Source organism: Rhamphochromis longiceps, linkage group LG8, assembly GCF_057381845.1.
Source record: "Rhamphochromis longiceps isolate RC_006_pf linkage group LG8, R_longiceps_female_GT1.1, whole genome shotgun sequence".
In the NCBI taxonomy this organism is placed as follows: Eukaryota; Metazoa; Chordata; class Actinopteri; order Cichliformes; family Cichlidae; genus Rhamphochromis; species Rhamphochromis longiceps.
Genome location: NC_140564.1, coordinates 33,908,457 through 33,924,526, shown reverse-complemented (window position 1 = coordinate 33,924,526; position 16,070 = coordinate 33,908,457). Strand labels below are relative to the sequence as shown.

The window sequence follows — 16,070 nt, the reverse complement described above, 5'->3', positions numbered from 1 at the left end:
ATAATAACAGATAAACCAGTCTAGTTAAATATTAATGCAATAAAAACCTACAGAAAACAGCTTCAGCACTAACTTACATCAATAAATAAAAAATTAATAGGATGTAAAAAATGATTTTTAAATGATGAAATTTGAAAACGTTGGGTGGATGCAGTTACCCAGCAGGAGCACAGGAGATGAGGATGCTGCCTGAGTGCAGTGGGATTATTAAAAACTCATCAGGAGACTAATAACCTTTAATTATTCATCTTCACTGAGATCTTCTACCTGTTTTATGTTTATTTGCTCCCCGTGTTGCAGCAGTCGTCTGTGCCCAAGAATACTCAGGAAAAAGAGAGACCTGGTGCCAGGAGAATAACCTCCTCCTAAACATCAGCAAGACTAAGGAGCTGATCGTGGACTTCACTACAAAGCAGGCGAGGAATTACAAACCCCTCATCATCAGTGGCACGCCAGTGGAGAGAGTGGACAGTTTCCGATACCTGGGTGTCCACATCACTCAGGACCTGTCATGGTCCTGTCACATCAACACCCTGGTTAAGAAAGCCCGTCAGCGTCTCTTCTTCCTCAGAAGACTTAGAGACTTCCATCTGCCACTGAAGGTGCTCAAGAACTTCTACTCCTGCACCATTGAGAGCGTCCTGACAAACATCTGGCAAACATCTGCACCTGGTTTGGGAACAGCACCAAGCAGGACAGACGAGATCTGCAAAGGGTGGTGCGCTCGGCAGAACGCATCATTCAATCAGAGCTCCCTGACCTGCTGTCCATCTACACCAAGCGGTGCAAGTCCAAAGCTAGGAAGATTATGATGGACCTCTCCCATCCCAACAATGGACTCTTCTCACTGTTGAGGTCTGGGAAGCGCTTCCGCTCCCTTAAGGCCAAAACAGAGAGAATGAGGAGGAGCTTCTTCCCCCAGGCTATTCGGGCCCTGAACCAGGTGTAGGACTGGACTCTCCCACACATCACCACACGCACCACCACACATTTCCTATAATCCTATAATTCCTATAATTTATAATCTTTATAATCTTTATAATCTCTTCTGCTATTTGCACATTCTTTACTGTAAATTCCTAAGTTAATTTGTACATTTTTGTAGTAAACTGTAAATTGTAAATATTGTAAAACTTTTCTTCTGTCATTTAATGGTCGGGCATTGCACAGCTACAAGCATTTCACCCCCATGTCATACTGTGTATGGTTGTGTGTGTGACAAATAAAATTTGAATTTGAATTTGAAAAAAACGACTCCCAGCTATCAAAAATAAAAAGTGCACAATGTCTTCTCTTTATTCTGGCTCATGAAGGGCGATTCTTCCACCACGCAGCGTCCTACCACGGCTACGTTTGTGCTGCGAGGCAGCAAACGTCTTACTTATCGCCCTTTAGGACAAAATTGCACCAGAGACGTTTTTTTGAGCTCCGAGGCTTCGGATGGATGAAAAAGTAAAAAAGCGAGGGCGGAAGGAGGCGAGCCAAGGAGCTTCTTTAATCATCATCACGGCCGACTGACAGTCCCGGACGGTCGGTGCGGTCTCGGCCAGACAAGCGAACCAAAAAGCCCATCTGCTCCTCGTATCCCTCAACGATGAGCCTCTAATCTGAATAAATGGGCCTCCTCTGCTCGGCTCGCGCTCGTAATGGCCTCGCACGTCACGCAGAGCGAGGAGGAAGAGATGAAGACGAAGAGGGGTTAGTAGACTTGTGCACGTGTTCAAAGTTGGCGTCAAAACTCGTCCTCGAACTTCGACGGGGTCGTAGTCTGTTTGTTTCGCCTTTTCTCGCCTTCTTGTTCACTTCCCTCTCTGCTGGACTCGTCCTGCTTTACAGCGCTGCTCATATATTCAGGCGCGATGTTCACCAGCGAAAGACGTTACATGAAATCCATAAAAGGACAGATTTTCAGAGAAACAATGAATGGTTGAGAGAATACAGACTGACAGAAATTAGGGAGGATTAGTATCAACAGGAAAACAAGAGGATCAATACGCGTGTGTGATTAGGTCCAGAGAGCAGGCCTGTCTTTTTCCACGTGTGGCGTAGCAAACCAAATCTGCCCTCTGAAAGGACGATTACGTTTGAATGGAAAACCGATAAAAGCTGGACGGCGATGAGGAATCTGCGCACTGTGAGGAAGCACTACCGACAGAAAACAACGTACCAGCGGCTGAGCAACATTGCGGTCTGGCAAAGCTCACTGGACGTGTGGGCTGAACGTGTGCCAAGTGTCAATTCCACTTTCTTTTAGGCTCAAAAATGGCAGCGTAAACATCAATTTGCTCTGAAATCTTCTGCCATTTTTTCTGAAGGAACGGGCGATGATTACACGTCACGTCCTTGAATTTGCTGTTCACTCATATTTGAAGGTTTTGAAGTCACATCAGAGAGAAAGGAAAAGTCCGCACGGTCCACTTATTGATGTGGCCTCCAGCCGCTGGCCTCTTCTGAGCCTGAGCCAGAGCGCCGCTGGACGCCGCTGACCGTTCACAGCTCTGTGAGCAGCGGCTTGCGTCACTTCCAGGTGAACAGACATAAACCACAAAAGTACGAATGGATCTCTGAGCTTTTCGAATAAACTGAGCAAATAAACCTGCAAAGCCTGAAATCAGCTCATTCATCACAAAAAGTTAACTTAGAAATAAAGACACAAAACACAAAGCGTGAGGCAGACGAGACGCAGCTGAAACCTCGGGCGTGCAAACACTGAATTCAAACCCAGAAACGTCCAGCCGCTGTAACGATGATCGATATGCACACAGCCGCTCCGCACACACTCCGACGCTGCCTCGACTAATTGGTAAGCGGTGCGGTGGGATCACGCAGCGCAGCGTGTCTCCGCCACACCAAACACCGAAAACATTCAGTGTTGTCTCACTTAAAAGATCCTCCACAGGCTGTTCCCAGCTACCTTTGAAGTGAGCTCTTCACTTCCATTTAACAACTGAATAAACAGCAAACAGGCCGATTAAAGAGCTGCGAGCTGCTGTGTCATTGACACAATTAAAGATTCATTTACAGAGGATTGTAAAGACGCTTTTATGACACTGAATCTGTGGATGGGAAACATCACACTGTCACATCTGTCAACACGTTACGTCTGAAGCCGGCAGAGCTCAGAGTGAACGTTATCATCCAGTCTAATCTTTCATGTTTCATTTACTAAAGTTTGAGCTCACAGCGCTGCCGTGTCATGTCTCTGCATCCTCGACATCCACAACCCGTGCACGGCCACCAAAACAGTCACACTGTGTTTATTACAAGTCTGGCCCCTATTTTGGGCCAATCAAAACTCTTACATGACGGTGACTCATCTCATCCATCTGTCGTGAAATAACTGGCTTCTCTCAGAGTGCAGTAAACATGTCTGTCGTGCAGCGCGGCGTATTAGTCAGCTGGCGAGCACCCATTCAAAGCCCGAGCCAGTTAAATAAGAGTTTGGGTCATTACAGGGTCCTCGGAAAACTGTTGTTCCCTGTAATGTTCCCAAAAAGTCTGAGAACAGCTGAATTAGTCTGCTGTTACAGTAAAGGGACAGAGCAGTGCGATTCACAGCTTTGTTCATTCTAAGAACTGCAAGAAGAATCAAATTTCCTCTGTTTTCTTCTTTCCAGCTCCATGCTGTTAAACTTAGAGTAGCTTTGCATGATTTCCAGCTCAAACACACCCTGACTCGTTTCACACAGGGCCTTGGTGATGGAGGCGGAGCCTTCTTTGATATCATACGGATCAGACACTGCTATCCATACTTTTCCTTCATGTCGTGCTACAGCGCTGGAGGAAGGACAGAAGCCAGCCTGTGCTATAACTTCATTAAGGCTGGAGTGGAAGCAGCAGGAATTTAAAAGCCTGGATAAATAGATTCAGCCGGCGTGGCTTGGTGCCACTACAGAGGGAGAGAAGAGTGTTTTTGCAATTTTAGCAAAGCACACCTTTACCTCCTCACGTGATGGTAGTTACAACATTCCACGTGAAATGATGCGTCTACTATCAAACATGCTTTCAAATCAGTGAAATCCGAAAGCTTCTCAAACCTTCAGAAACTCTTCGAGGAATCGTTGGGTTGGTTCAGCGAGGAGTGAAAATCCATCAGCTTCTTTCACACAGTTATCCAGCAAGTTATTAACAGGAGAACATGATGCAATTAACTGACAGCTGTCTCCCTGTGTCCTCTCTAAAGTCCAGTTTGGTAAAACAAAAACATCAATGCAGCCCGTTTGTGGTTGAATTGCGCCCATGCTTTTACTCCTTTCTCATGTCTCCAGTCCTCAAGATCTAATGGCTTTCCCAGCTTTTGCTCCCCTTGGAGCTCCGCCTTATTACATTTTGTCACATATAATGTCATCAGCCGGCGTGATCCTCGACAGCTCGTCCATTCGTTCACCTCCTGCAGCCACGGCCAAACTCTGCGCTCGGCACTGACAGCGCTGTTTTGTGAGGGAGTCCCCGCTGACCCGAGCCGGATCAGAGGTTCACTCGGAGCTCTCATCGCTCGACCTGATGCTTGTTCATATCAGAGCTGCAGGGCAGCTTCGCAGCAGAGCACGGCATCCGTTAAATCTGTCCAAAGACCGGGGCTTTTACACCCCCTGACTGTCTTCACTGTTCACAGCAAAAAGCAGAAGAAAAAAACGGAAACACCGGCACATGGCTGGTGGGATTTTGTACTCGTGGCTCTATTTCTTTCAGTTTTTTCCTTTTGTGTGGAAAACTGGAGGACCGGCCCCAACGTTACCGTTCAGGTACTTCGAGCCCCGACGATGGAGTCTGATCAGATTTATTCATCTGATTTATTCTGTTATTTGAATTCTCACATTCATTCCACTATTCAGCCAACTGCAGCAACGCGATCGGCAGAAATGACAACAATAAGCCGAACGCTGCAACATTACAGGGAGAGCAAACAAAATCATAATGAAAACATCAGAGTGCAGCGTCTTCACAAAGTGTCCGGCTGTTACGTGCGCCGTGTTTGCTTTGTGGCGCCGAGCTTTGCTGTGATATGGAAGCTATTAAAAGGAAGAGGCGGCGACAGCTCGTGCTCACTGACAACATTATAAATGATCCACTAATAGTTTTTCACGTCGTCCAGTTGCACGCGGTGCGCTAACTAATGCAGACCTTTCACTCGGAGCAACGTTCAGAGTCACAACCGTGACAGCCATGCTAAGGTTGGGGTGGTTGCATGTGTTGCAGCCTGTGACAGCTCCACGCTCTGCAGGACTTTCTGTATTGAACCCTAACCCTCCCTCCACGATGGGAGGTGTTCCAAACCCAAAGCTGTTGGGACAAATGACTTGCAAATATCATAAAATCATATTTTATACAAAACGGAGAAAACATATTAAATCCTTAAAGTGAAAAAATTTACCGTAATTAGCTGAAAAATGTTCGTCCAGCTGTTTCTTTTTAGCACTACTTCATTTCTGCCCCCATTACATTTATTTATTTTAGATTTTACTGCTTTCATCAAATTCAGCTAATATTTTGTATGAAATATGAGTTTTCTATGTGGTGTTATAAGATCTGACGTTCATGAGATTTGGTAAGCATGGTTGTTATTTACATTTTACAAAGCGTCCCATCTTTTCTGAAGATGCAAAAGTCTGTTAAATCCATTCTTTAGTGGATCGTCTACACCAGGGTCAGCAACCTTTAGCACCCAAAGAGCCGTTTGGACCCAGTTTCCATGGAAAAGAAAACACTGGGAGCTGCAAATACTTTTTGCATCTAAAATGAAGAAAACACTGTTATTGCTTTTTTCCTTTATGCTTTGTATAAACACCTAAAGTGTGTTGCTTGTCAAATCTATGAAGTGCTACAGAGAAAATTTTATTTTATTTATGTAATGAACACATTTTGAACTCTTAAAATTAAAAAGTTTAACTTAAATTATTCATAGACCAAACAAAAGCTGTAGTGAGCCGTCATGCTTGTATCACCTTTGGGATTTCGCAGCCTGTAGCGCAGCCTTGACCTGAATTTTAAAAAATAATTGGAAAAAATCACTCAACTGCTAAAAAAATGAAAAATAAATATTTGCAAAATATCTGAATAAATATTTATTTCACCTGGTTAATGTGTCTGTCGGGGCGTGGTCTGCAGCGCTGCTGACCACCCTGAACCTACCAAGCCAACCAATCACCATCTCTGAGGTCTGTGAAGTTTCTGTATGAGCTAATACTGCAGGTAGTTTTGAAACAGGTATTTGAGAAAGCACGCCTGCAGCTGCGTTACGCTGTGTAGCTGCACGTTTGCCTTTTGGTCTCATTCTTCACTGAGTCGCCGGTTCGTTAATAAAGGATTCAGATCCTGGCCTGCAGTTACTGATGCACTTACTCTAAATCACTCTGGATAAGAGTATCCGAGAAGCTAAATGCCTGCATCTGTCTATATCCTTATATTGTAATTGCCACCATCCTCTATTGATTACGCTCAAAAATCCATTGAGCCTAATGTGATTTCATTAAGATACAGTCCAACCGAGCCATTCCAAACAAATCCGGCGGGCAGCAGAGTCGATCTAAAAAAGTTTTTGTTCCAGCATTCTGACGCAGACACATCGAAAATCGTTTAAGTAGTCGGGAGTTATTCCTAATGGTTTTCCAATTCTATGTCGACATGCGTCCCATGTGAGTAACGGGAGGTAAATGTTAAACAAAAGCAGAGAGGCTATAGCTGAAAGCAACTTTTGGAAACAGAGTTTTGAACTGAAATCCATTTTTGTTCAGATGAACAAGGTTATTTGTGTTCTTGAAATAAAATGATACCGCCGGCTATAAAGAGATCACACTCTCAAACGTTGCAGCTTGATGCTGTTTGCATTACGAAGCCCAAAAATAGATGGAGTAGCTGTGACTGCCAGAGGGAGCAATCCAGGCACGTATCACACAGTGTAAAAGAGCAGGTTACTCATCAAGGAGCCGTGGCCCCACGCTACGATACTTGGTCTGAGATAGGGCATTAAAGGATCCTCACCGCTGAAACCCAAAGGAGAAACAGGCACCCAGCAGAGTTCAAATACCAACAGCCTCATCTCAGCAGCAGCAAGAAATACAGTCAGACATCTAGAAATAAGACTACCAACAGATTCCAAGAATATAATACAATGTTTTTGGGGAAAATTCCACTGATGTTTTAGCATTAAGGAGGAAAAATCAGCACATGAAGCTGCAAATCCCACAGCATCGAATCCATCACTGAGGGAAAAGTGCAAATCTTCTCACTGGAAGACTAAACAAGGCTTGCAGAAAGCTGAGAAAGCGAGCCAATTAAAGCTGCCACTGACGCTGGAAGTGGAGAAGTTTGATGTTCTCCACGAGGCTGCAGCTGTTCATATAACCAGCAGCGTTACCACATTTGACAGATTTCAGCAGGATCAGGATCAGTTTGATCCCAAACGAGACCACAGCTTCCAACAGTTCCATTCATGCCCCTAAACCTGGGGTGTCCAACTCCAGGCCTCGAGGGCCGGTGTCCTGCAGGTGTTAGATCTCACCCTGGGTCAGCACACCTGAATCACATGATTAGTTCATTATCAGGCCTCTGGAGAACTTCAGGACATTTAAATCAGCTGTGTTGGATCAAGGACACATCTAAATCCTGTAGGACGACGACCCTCGAGGCCTGGACTTCCCCACCCCTGCTGTAAGCTTTCTGTGTGGCTCAATCAAAGATCATTAACAGGAACTTAAAACGAGATAATCATCCGCTCACTCACCGTACTCGATGTCATAAAACACGATGAACTTCTGCCAGCGCAGCTCCTCCACCAGCGTCAGCATGACGTCGTTGAGGCGTACGGGCGGCCGGGCGGCCAGCGTGTAGCGCTGCCCGCCGGGGCTCGGGTTGAACTGGCAGGCAGTGCGAGGAGATCCTTCGCTGTTCCTCTGGATGTACAGGTGTGGGATGTGCATGGCGTCCGTCAGGGACTGCAGGGCGCTCGCTGAGGCGCAACCAGTAGAGGTCACCAACGCCAGGATGCCCTGGTTCATCAGCTCACAGGCTGGAAGGGGGGAAGGAAAATGGAAAAGTGAGTTTTGGTAGACAAATTATAAATTATGAACTTATATATTTATAAACTGCAACATAACCAGAAACATTTGAAAATCTGGAGCAACCACAAAGGCTGCAAAGAGTCCTGCAGAAGCCCAGCTCTAATTTTAAAAAATGCCTCCACCTCTTGTTGCTTTCCGCTCTGAAAATTAGGCCACATAAATCTAGAAGAAAGCCTGACAGGTAGCACTAATGTTCACCCTGCCCTGACCTACTTTGAACTCTTAAACCTGCTTTCTGCTTTTCAGGCAGGAGAGTCGGTACGGATGATTAAACAGGCCACATATCCACTCTGCTAAGGCTAAGTTAAAGGTTAAAATTTAGCTGGAAGTGTCTAATTAGATACTTTATAACACCTTCTCAGAAGTCTCATTATGATGATAACCCCCCTGCTTGTTGGAGGAACTGTGGAAATCAAAGTGCAAATCATTACCATATTTTCTGGGACTGCTCAATCTTGAGGGATTATTGGAGAGAAATACATAATGCCTTACAGGATATCTTTAAACGTGAAATATCTCTCGAGAGTAAGACTATGTTCTTTGGATATATACCTCAGGAATGGCCTAAATATGATAAACATTTAATAAATATTTTATTGGTGGCCTGTAAAAAGAATATCACCAGAAAATGGTTATCCCCAGAGAGCCCAAACATAAGTACATGGATGGAAATCACAATGGAAATTTATAACATGGAAAAGATAACAGCTTCTGTTAAACACAAGCTGGAGAAATTTACATCATATTGGGAAAACTGGGTCAAATATATCACGCCTCATAGGCCAGATTTTACTATTACAAACCAATAATTATGATGTATGTATATATATTTATAGGATCACCCCATACCAACACATCCGTGTTTTTTTTTTGTTTCTTTTTTTTTTTTTTCTCTTTCTTAGGTTTGTTAGTTTTGTTTTTTGTTTTTTGATTTTCGGATTATGTGATGGTTTCAATTACTTCTATCGTTATAAGTATTCTTCCCTTATGACTTGGATGTAAATTAAAATACTATTTCAGTATCTAAGGCAGATAACCTAAGTATGAAGAATGCTTACATGATGTACATATTGTGAATGCCTGCTTTTGAAACCTTAATAAAAATATGAATTAAAAAAAAAAAGAATACACTAAACGACACATTGAGAAGAAAATACAGGCTCTCATAAACCATCCTGTGAAGACACGAGCCAATCAGATCAGCACCTAGGGTTTCAGAGCCAACCCCCTCGCCTCGTCCTCCCAACCTCCAAGTACGATGAATTCATTGATGTTAATAAACTTTAAGGAAAAATGTGTTTTTTGAGTTCTTTTAAAATCCATCCATTCTCTTCTGCTTATCACCTATCCCAGCGGTGATAGGACGAAAAGCGGAGTACACCTGGACAGGTCTTCAGTCTGTCGCTGGGCTCACACAGACAGACACACTCAAACATTAACCCCACTACCTGCATGTGTCTGGACTGTGGGAGGAAGCTGGAGTAACCCACGCCAGCCAACGCTCTGGTCAGATGGTGGATTTGAACCTTCGTCAAGTTTCAGGACCACGGACAGCACGCAGGGGTTTCAGCGTGATCCATGAGCTCTATCACATAACTGTTTCTACTGTTGGACCTGATTCAGCAGCAGGCACTTTGACAGTACATGAAATATAGATCACAGATACGTGCACAACACCCCTCCGTGAAATCTGCACATCCAGTTTTCACTAAACGCCCCCAGAAGGCCGAGGGCTACACTAAAACTAAAACTCAAATCAAATAACAAGTGCATTGCAAAGATCTCTCCATGTCCTGTCGTATGATTTATTATTCGATATTGTTTCTTGACACTTTTCTTCAAGGTCTGCTTTGACATTGGGCTAACAATGAAGGTCAAAGTCCATTAAAACCAAAATGAAAATGATATCTTGAGAACTGTGGACGTCAGGCTCCCTGTGAAAGATGTGACGCTACAGTAAAGAGCATAGAAACAAAGGTTTGTCAGTCCGGTTGGTTTTATCTCTTTAAGTCCGTTGTCTTGATACAAGTCTACAGTCTTACACCAGAGCCTGTCAGTTACTGAAGCCCGTTTCCATCCTACAGACTCTTACTGCCAGACAACAGTAAGTATGTATGATGCATGTATGACATACGTTTATATTCTTTTCTGCTTGCGACGAACCGGCTGCTCCCGTCCTGTTTGTAAATGACTCACAGAGTCATGTCGTATTGAAATGAAGTTCCAGCACAAGTGTAGCAGCAGCCTCGCCCCCGGGGCTGCATGAACCTTTGACCTCTGGCTTATCACCGGGTTTGTGCAGTTGTACCACTCTCTTCATCATTTCCCTACAAACCCCGACAGAACAGGCCTCCCTATCAATCCTTCCCTTTCAGACCTCTCCCTGCATCCTCCCGTAACACATTAAGCTCTCCAAACTACATGAGCTGCCATGTTTTCTGAACGCAACATAAAATCTACTCTCTGATGCAGCAGCCACCCCCTCCAGGGACTGTGTCTTCACTAAATCTGCTGCCATCATCCGGTGCTTCCACGCTTTCTGCTGCCCTCTCCCTGCTGAAAAATGTTTGGGATCAGGACCCGTGAGGAATGAAATCCAATCGAGCGTCTGCCAGATAAACGTCCCGAGGGTTTTCATGCTAGCGCTCTTCTATGTTTCCAGGTTTGTTGAAATCTCTCAAAAAAGACTAATTTTACTCCCTAAGAAGACCTGACGCTTCATCTGAGCACAAGGACCATGTGCACCCTTCATTTATCCCCCCACTAAGACTTTGGGGAGATTAATGCAAAAGTCTCCAACTCTTCACTTCATCCACTAACACTGTCATATAATAGCTGCTTTTTTGTTGTGAAATTTCAACCTTTTTTGTCTCTTTGCTGCTGACGTGACCCCTAAAATCTGCACTGTTTCCAGTCCAGCCTCCAAACACCCGTGTAGCTCTCGCTCTCTAAGTGAAACTGTCTCATCTGAGCTCTGCTTCCTACTGAGACAGTTGCTCTCTGTATTTTTCCATCCTCAGACAGCGACACTATCGTCTCCTACCTCACCTCTCTACATTTAAAATCACCTGTTAAAAAGATGTGGAGCTCAAAAATGCTCCTTTTCCACAGTGCTGAGGCAGCACAGAGGACCCAGCTAATGGTTCCCTCTGAGCTCTTCCCCTGTTTGAACGAGGTACATCAAACCCTGTTCGGACCACAGAAGTCAGAGCAGGAGGCCAAACTGCAGACGGCACGGTTTAAGTTTCCTGAAAGCCCAGATTTCTTCAGCTTCGCATGAACTAATTTAATGTTTGCACGATGTCACAGTTAATCATCCATAACTTCATCTGTACGGCGAGTTACAAAATGAATTTCAAACTTTGACGTTTGAATAAAAGCCACACATAAAGAAAAGCAGACATGTTTGAACATACAGCACACACGTCCACACTCACAGTTTCAAACTAAGGCCCATAACAAAGGGTAAGAGCTAACCTGTAAAGATCTGTTGTTTAAAACAAATCCCAGAATCTGTGGAGGAGGAGACCCGGTTAGAGGATCGGAGGGCAGCATTTCAGACGGGTGCAGTGAGAAGCTGCACTCAGGCCCAGTGTAAAGTGCAGAAGAGTTATTTTGAGCCGTGAATCATGCAAAGCTACTTCAGGACAGTCAGCAATGAGCAGCACAGGTGCCCTTTAAGTGTTGGGATTTGTTAAACAGAGCAATAAATCATACTTAGGAGAGCATGTTGCATGAAAACAAACACTGGGGTTAAGAGAGACCGTAAATCTTGCTGGTTTGAAGGTTCATTAAAATGCGTCTCCACTTAGCATTTATATTCAGGGCAGAAATATGCCTCACCCAGAGCACACTGACTGCTGATGGCAGCTTACAGCGTTTTTTAGGAGACAGGATGTGGGAGGGGTTTAAAATGGACATCCTGTTGCAAATCAAAGCAAGAAGTCAGGATAGATAAAAGTCCATGTGGATTATTTTTGAACATATTAAGACTGCAGTGGTTTGAGAACAAGATTTTCTTTCCTATAGATGCTGCAAAGTAAAACTATGTGCTTCCTGGTGGATCTTCAGTTATTCTGACTGCTTAAAGGTGCCAGCTCCTTTCAGACGATTTATTTTCACACATACTTTCTTTGAAATGTCATCTGAAGCTACACGGAGATGTTTTCCCTCCCGCCTTCTCCTCCGACACTTAGACAGCCATAGTTTAAACCTCTCGGAAAGCCTTGGTCTCCGGTTAGAGCCCAACTTTCTCTGCAGGAGAAGATCTGTCCAGACTGAAAGGTCAGGAGATGCTCCAAAGGGCAGCAGGCATGTTATGACTGAGCACTCACCGGGGGAAATGTGAAAAATGCTGCTGGGGTAGAAGAGCGTAAAGCACAGCCAGGTAGTCCTCCACAGAGGAAGAAAAAGGAAATGGCGTAGCAGAACAGCTGGCTGGTCACAGGGACCCTGCTTCTTAATGTTTGACGAATGAAATTTGGCTGAACTCGGGCTGAATGTCTCCGAGCTGCGAACAAACGGAGGACGGGGGAGAGATCATCAACATTCAGCCAATTTCTGCATGAAATTCATCTTTATTAACAGAACAGCGTTCAAGTCCTGCTTCGTCAGCATCCGACAGCTCGGAGAAGCGATGACGGGGCAGTAACGGCACCAACAAAATGGAAATAGTTTCCGAGATAATGAGACAAATGTCGCCGCCGTGAAAATGGAGCTAATGAACTTGCACTGAAGGATTTAGAGTGTAATCTTGTATTAAATTAGTAAATGTTTTTTTGCCAGATGAGATTGGAATTGAGCTCATAGGTCAATTTAATAAAAATAAATCAGGGCGTCCAGCACAGCGCTGAGGTCAGGTGGTCCTTAGAACTTAAGGAGCGGCTAATCCACCTGCAGGAACGTCATCGCCGCTTTCACCTGAACGCTTCGGCTCTCTCGTCAGCTTTCTGGGCAATAGTGCAGTTCAGCTTCAGTGGCTTTATTGTTGTTGGTATTTTCAGATTCATAGACACAGTGTGGTGCTGTGGAGTGCTAAACCAGGGGCCCGTTCTTATTTTTCATCAGATTTCAACACTGATTATCTGCCTGAGCGCTCTCCATCACTCCACGTGAACATATGCAGTTGTGTAGAGGTTGGAGATGTTTTGTGCAGCTGAGGGGGAATCAGCAGTGCCAAACATGTGATGTAGTCTCTTGTAAAACATCAGTTAGCACAGCTTTAAATTTATATGCAAAAAAAACAAATCCCCTGCCTCCTATCAAAATAAAAGCTCCCTTAAGCTGAGGTTCTGATCTGCGATTAAACAAAGATCCACAACAGCTGACGCGTCTCTTGTTGACGTCTCTCCACATGACAAGAACAATCACATGTTTAATGAGCCTCGGAGCATCGGGGAGTCCAATCTGCAGTCGGTCCAGCCCTGAAATCATCGAGGACCAATTAACATAATACACCAGAATGGGACTAAAAGGTTTGGAGGCTTCAGAAACACAATGCCGGTAGCTGTTGGGATAACTCACTCAGCAGCCGGAGAAAATGATTTGGGTTGCGACGTGACTCACTTGCTCTATGAGTCCACAGTGAGTCATGGTTTCATCTGTGCTAAATGAAGCCTGCACAATATTTAGCCGAAGCGACTCCCCGTGCATCCTAATGACACTTACAGAGCGACTCCTACCAGACGGCGGGAGACAAAAACCATTAGAGTCAGAGCGAGACAAAGATCTCCCTCCCTCTGCCCGTCTCCTTATTAGTGTGATTTTATCAATGCCTCGCTTTGAAATTATCTACAGGAGACAAACTCCTCTCATCCTTGAATAAGGGGGAACGGATTTAGACAAAAGTCCTGTGTTAACAGTGAGTATCCACGTATTCAGGAATGCTCACTCTGCACTTGGAAATGAATTTCTTGATGAAACACCTGGATTTTCTAAACGAGGTAGCAAACATGAGCGAGGTGGCGACGCAGGCCTGGTATGTCCGCTTGGTAACCTTGTGACGTTGACAGCGATGCATCTCATATTCCTTTCAGGACTCGTCATCATCCAAGAAATATAGAAACGTGGAAAATGTTGTATTTTAGCAGAAACTGTGATTTTTCCCTTTGCTGCCCAAAGCTAATGACCACCTCTCTTCAAAGACTAACCCGGGCCTTTATTTACTTCAACTGCAGAAAGTTACGAGCCTTTATTTGAAGTAGGATTGCAATTGATGCCGGTCGGTCTTTCTTTGTCTGTTGGATCGCTGTAATTGGTCATATGAGTCATTTTTCCACTGCAGGAACTCTATTTTTATAGAAAGGCTTATTTTGGCATTCGCTCCCACTGCCAATTTAGTTTATTGCCGTATACAAGCACAGCACATTCTCACTTCTGCAAATGAAAAGCCGTCTAGTCCTTCAGCATAAACGCGGTTTTATTGTGGGACATGTATAACGACACCGACAGAGTATCGAGGGACCGCAGGATAAAGTCAAATGGAAAGAACTGCAAAGTGTTGAAAATTGAATAAATATATTATTGGACTCAAATGTTCAGTATACTTTCCCAGCATGCACAGTTTGTGAAATATACCATAAGTTCATCAACCTTTATTTTTCTGGCTTGCATTAGGAGAGCAGTATCAGTGATGGCCATCTCCCACTACCAGAAACCTGACTGATATGTCCTCCTGAGAACCAGCCTTCATTATGTCGTGCGTAGGGCTGCATGGCGCTAACGTTAACGAGCTAACCGTGCTAAGGCATTGACGCACGGTGCGATCCACGCTGACTCGCTAACAGAGATTTGCCGCGGTTATGGCGTTAACGTCATTTTAACGAGATTAATGCTGACAGCACTAGTTTTTAGTCTATATCTTTGGACTTACTTGAGTCCTGATGTATTAAATAGAAGATATCCTTGGCTTGCCATTGATGTGTTTGGTGGCGTCTTTCAGCTCCAAGGAGGAAGGAAATCACAGATTCTTTTTCCCTCGGTTCTCAGGAGGATATGACAACTTTTCTGGGACGAGGGGATGCAGCGAGGTGTTCTGCTGCTGAAACTTGGCCAAAGATAAGGTAAAAAGTTAGCTGGGGTTGATGGACTGTCCTTGTGACCCACTGTAGAACTAAAACACCAGGTGACAGCTGCAGATGGAGGTCATCGCACTCATACAGACGTCACTGACCATTTCTCAGGCCTCCAAAAACAGAGGTGCTCACCCCAAAAACATCCGTCACGCAGTCAGGATTCGAACAGTAGTCTGAAGGGCACCGAGCTGCTAGCACAGCTGAATACATCCAGGTTACCATTCCCTGAGATGCTGTGAGACTGCTCAGGTATGTCATGTTTTATCAAGCTGATATATCCCACCAGCACGCTCGGCACATCTCAATCCCACATCACAGTAAACTGAGAAAACGAAGCTTTTCATGCTACCCTCTGATTATCGCCACTTAATTAGACCCATTTGCAAAGAGGTGGTCTAAACAGCGATTCATCTGCTTTATCAAATTATCACGGCACAAACAAAACTAACAGGTTGCCAGCATATCAAGGCTTTAACACCAGCATGATCCGAGTGCGTTTCAGCCCATAAATCACACCAAGGACATCAAATTACAGCTACTTTGGTTTCTGCGGGGCTCGAATACTTAGTTATCCCTAATACTCTGCTTTAACCTTGGACTTTAAACGTTACAGAGAGGAGTAGAAGGTCTGTAAAAAGTGTACACACTCTATCGTCAGCAGTTTTTCAATAGGAGAAGAAAAAGAGCACAACCAAAATAGACTCATTAAATGGAAATAACGAGTCCTTTGGGATAAATCAAATTTCAAATCTATCAAATTCAGGTCTTTCCCAGGAGTTTATAAGCACTGAATGAACTTGGCATGAGTTGTCATTGATACTTGTTGACTGGAGATAAAACTAGTGTCAAGAACTCATGAGCGACTTGGTTCTTGTGATATTTTGAAACAACAACAGGAAGTTGAAAACTGACTTTGGAAGTTCTGAAGCAGTCAGTG

At 44.3% G+C, this 16,070-nt stretch overlaps 1 protein-coding gene across 2 annotated transcripts in view; it reads right to left on the bottom strand.

Moving 5' to 3' along the window:
* The window catches only part of LOC146664350 (glutamate receptor ionotropic, delta-1-like), a 612,588-nt gene that overhangs the window by 255,415 nt on the left and 341,103 nt on the right, over nucleotides 1–16,070 (bottom strand). For both annotated transcript variants that reach the window (XM_085417191.1, XM_085417192.1), the window contains exon 3: nucleotides 7,724–8,008. In XM_085417191.1, coding sequence (XP_085273317.1) covers nucleotides 7,724–8,008 — 285 coding nt within the window. The remainder of the gene's footprint in view (nucleotides 1–7,723; nucleotides 8,009–16,070) is intronic.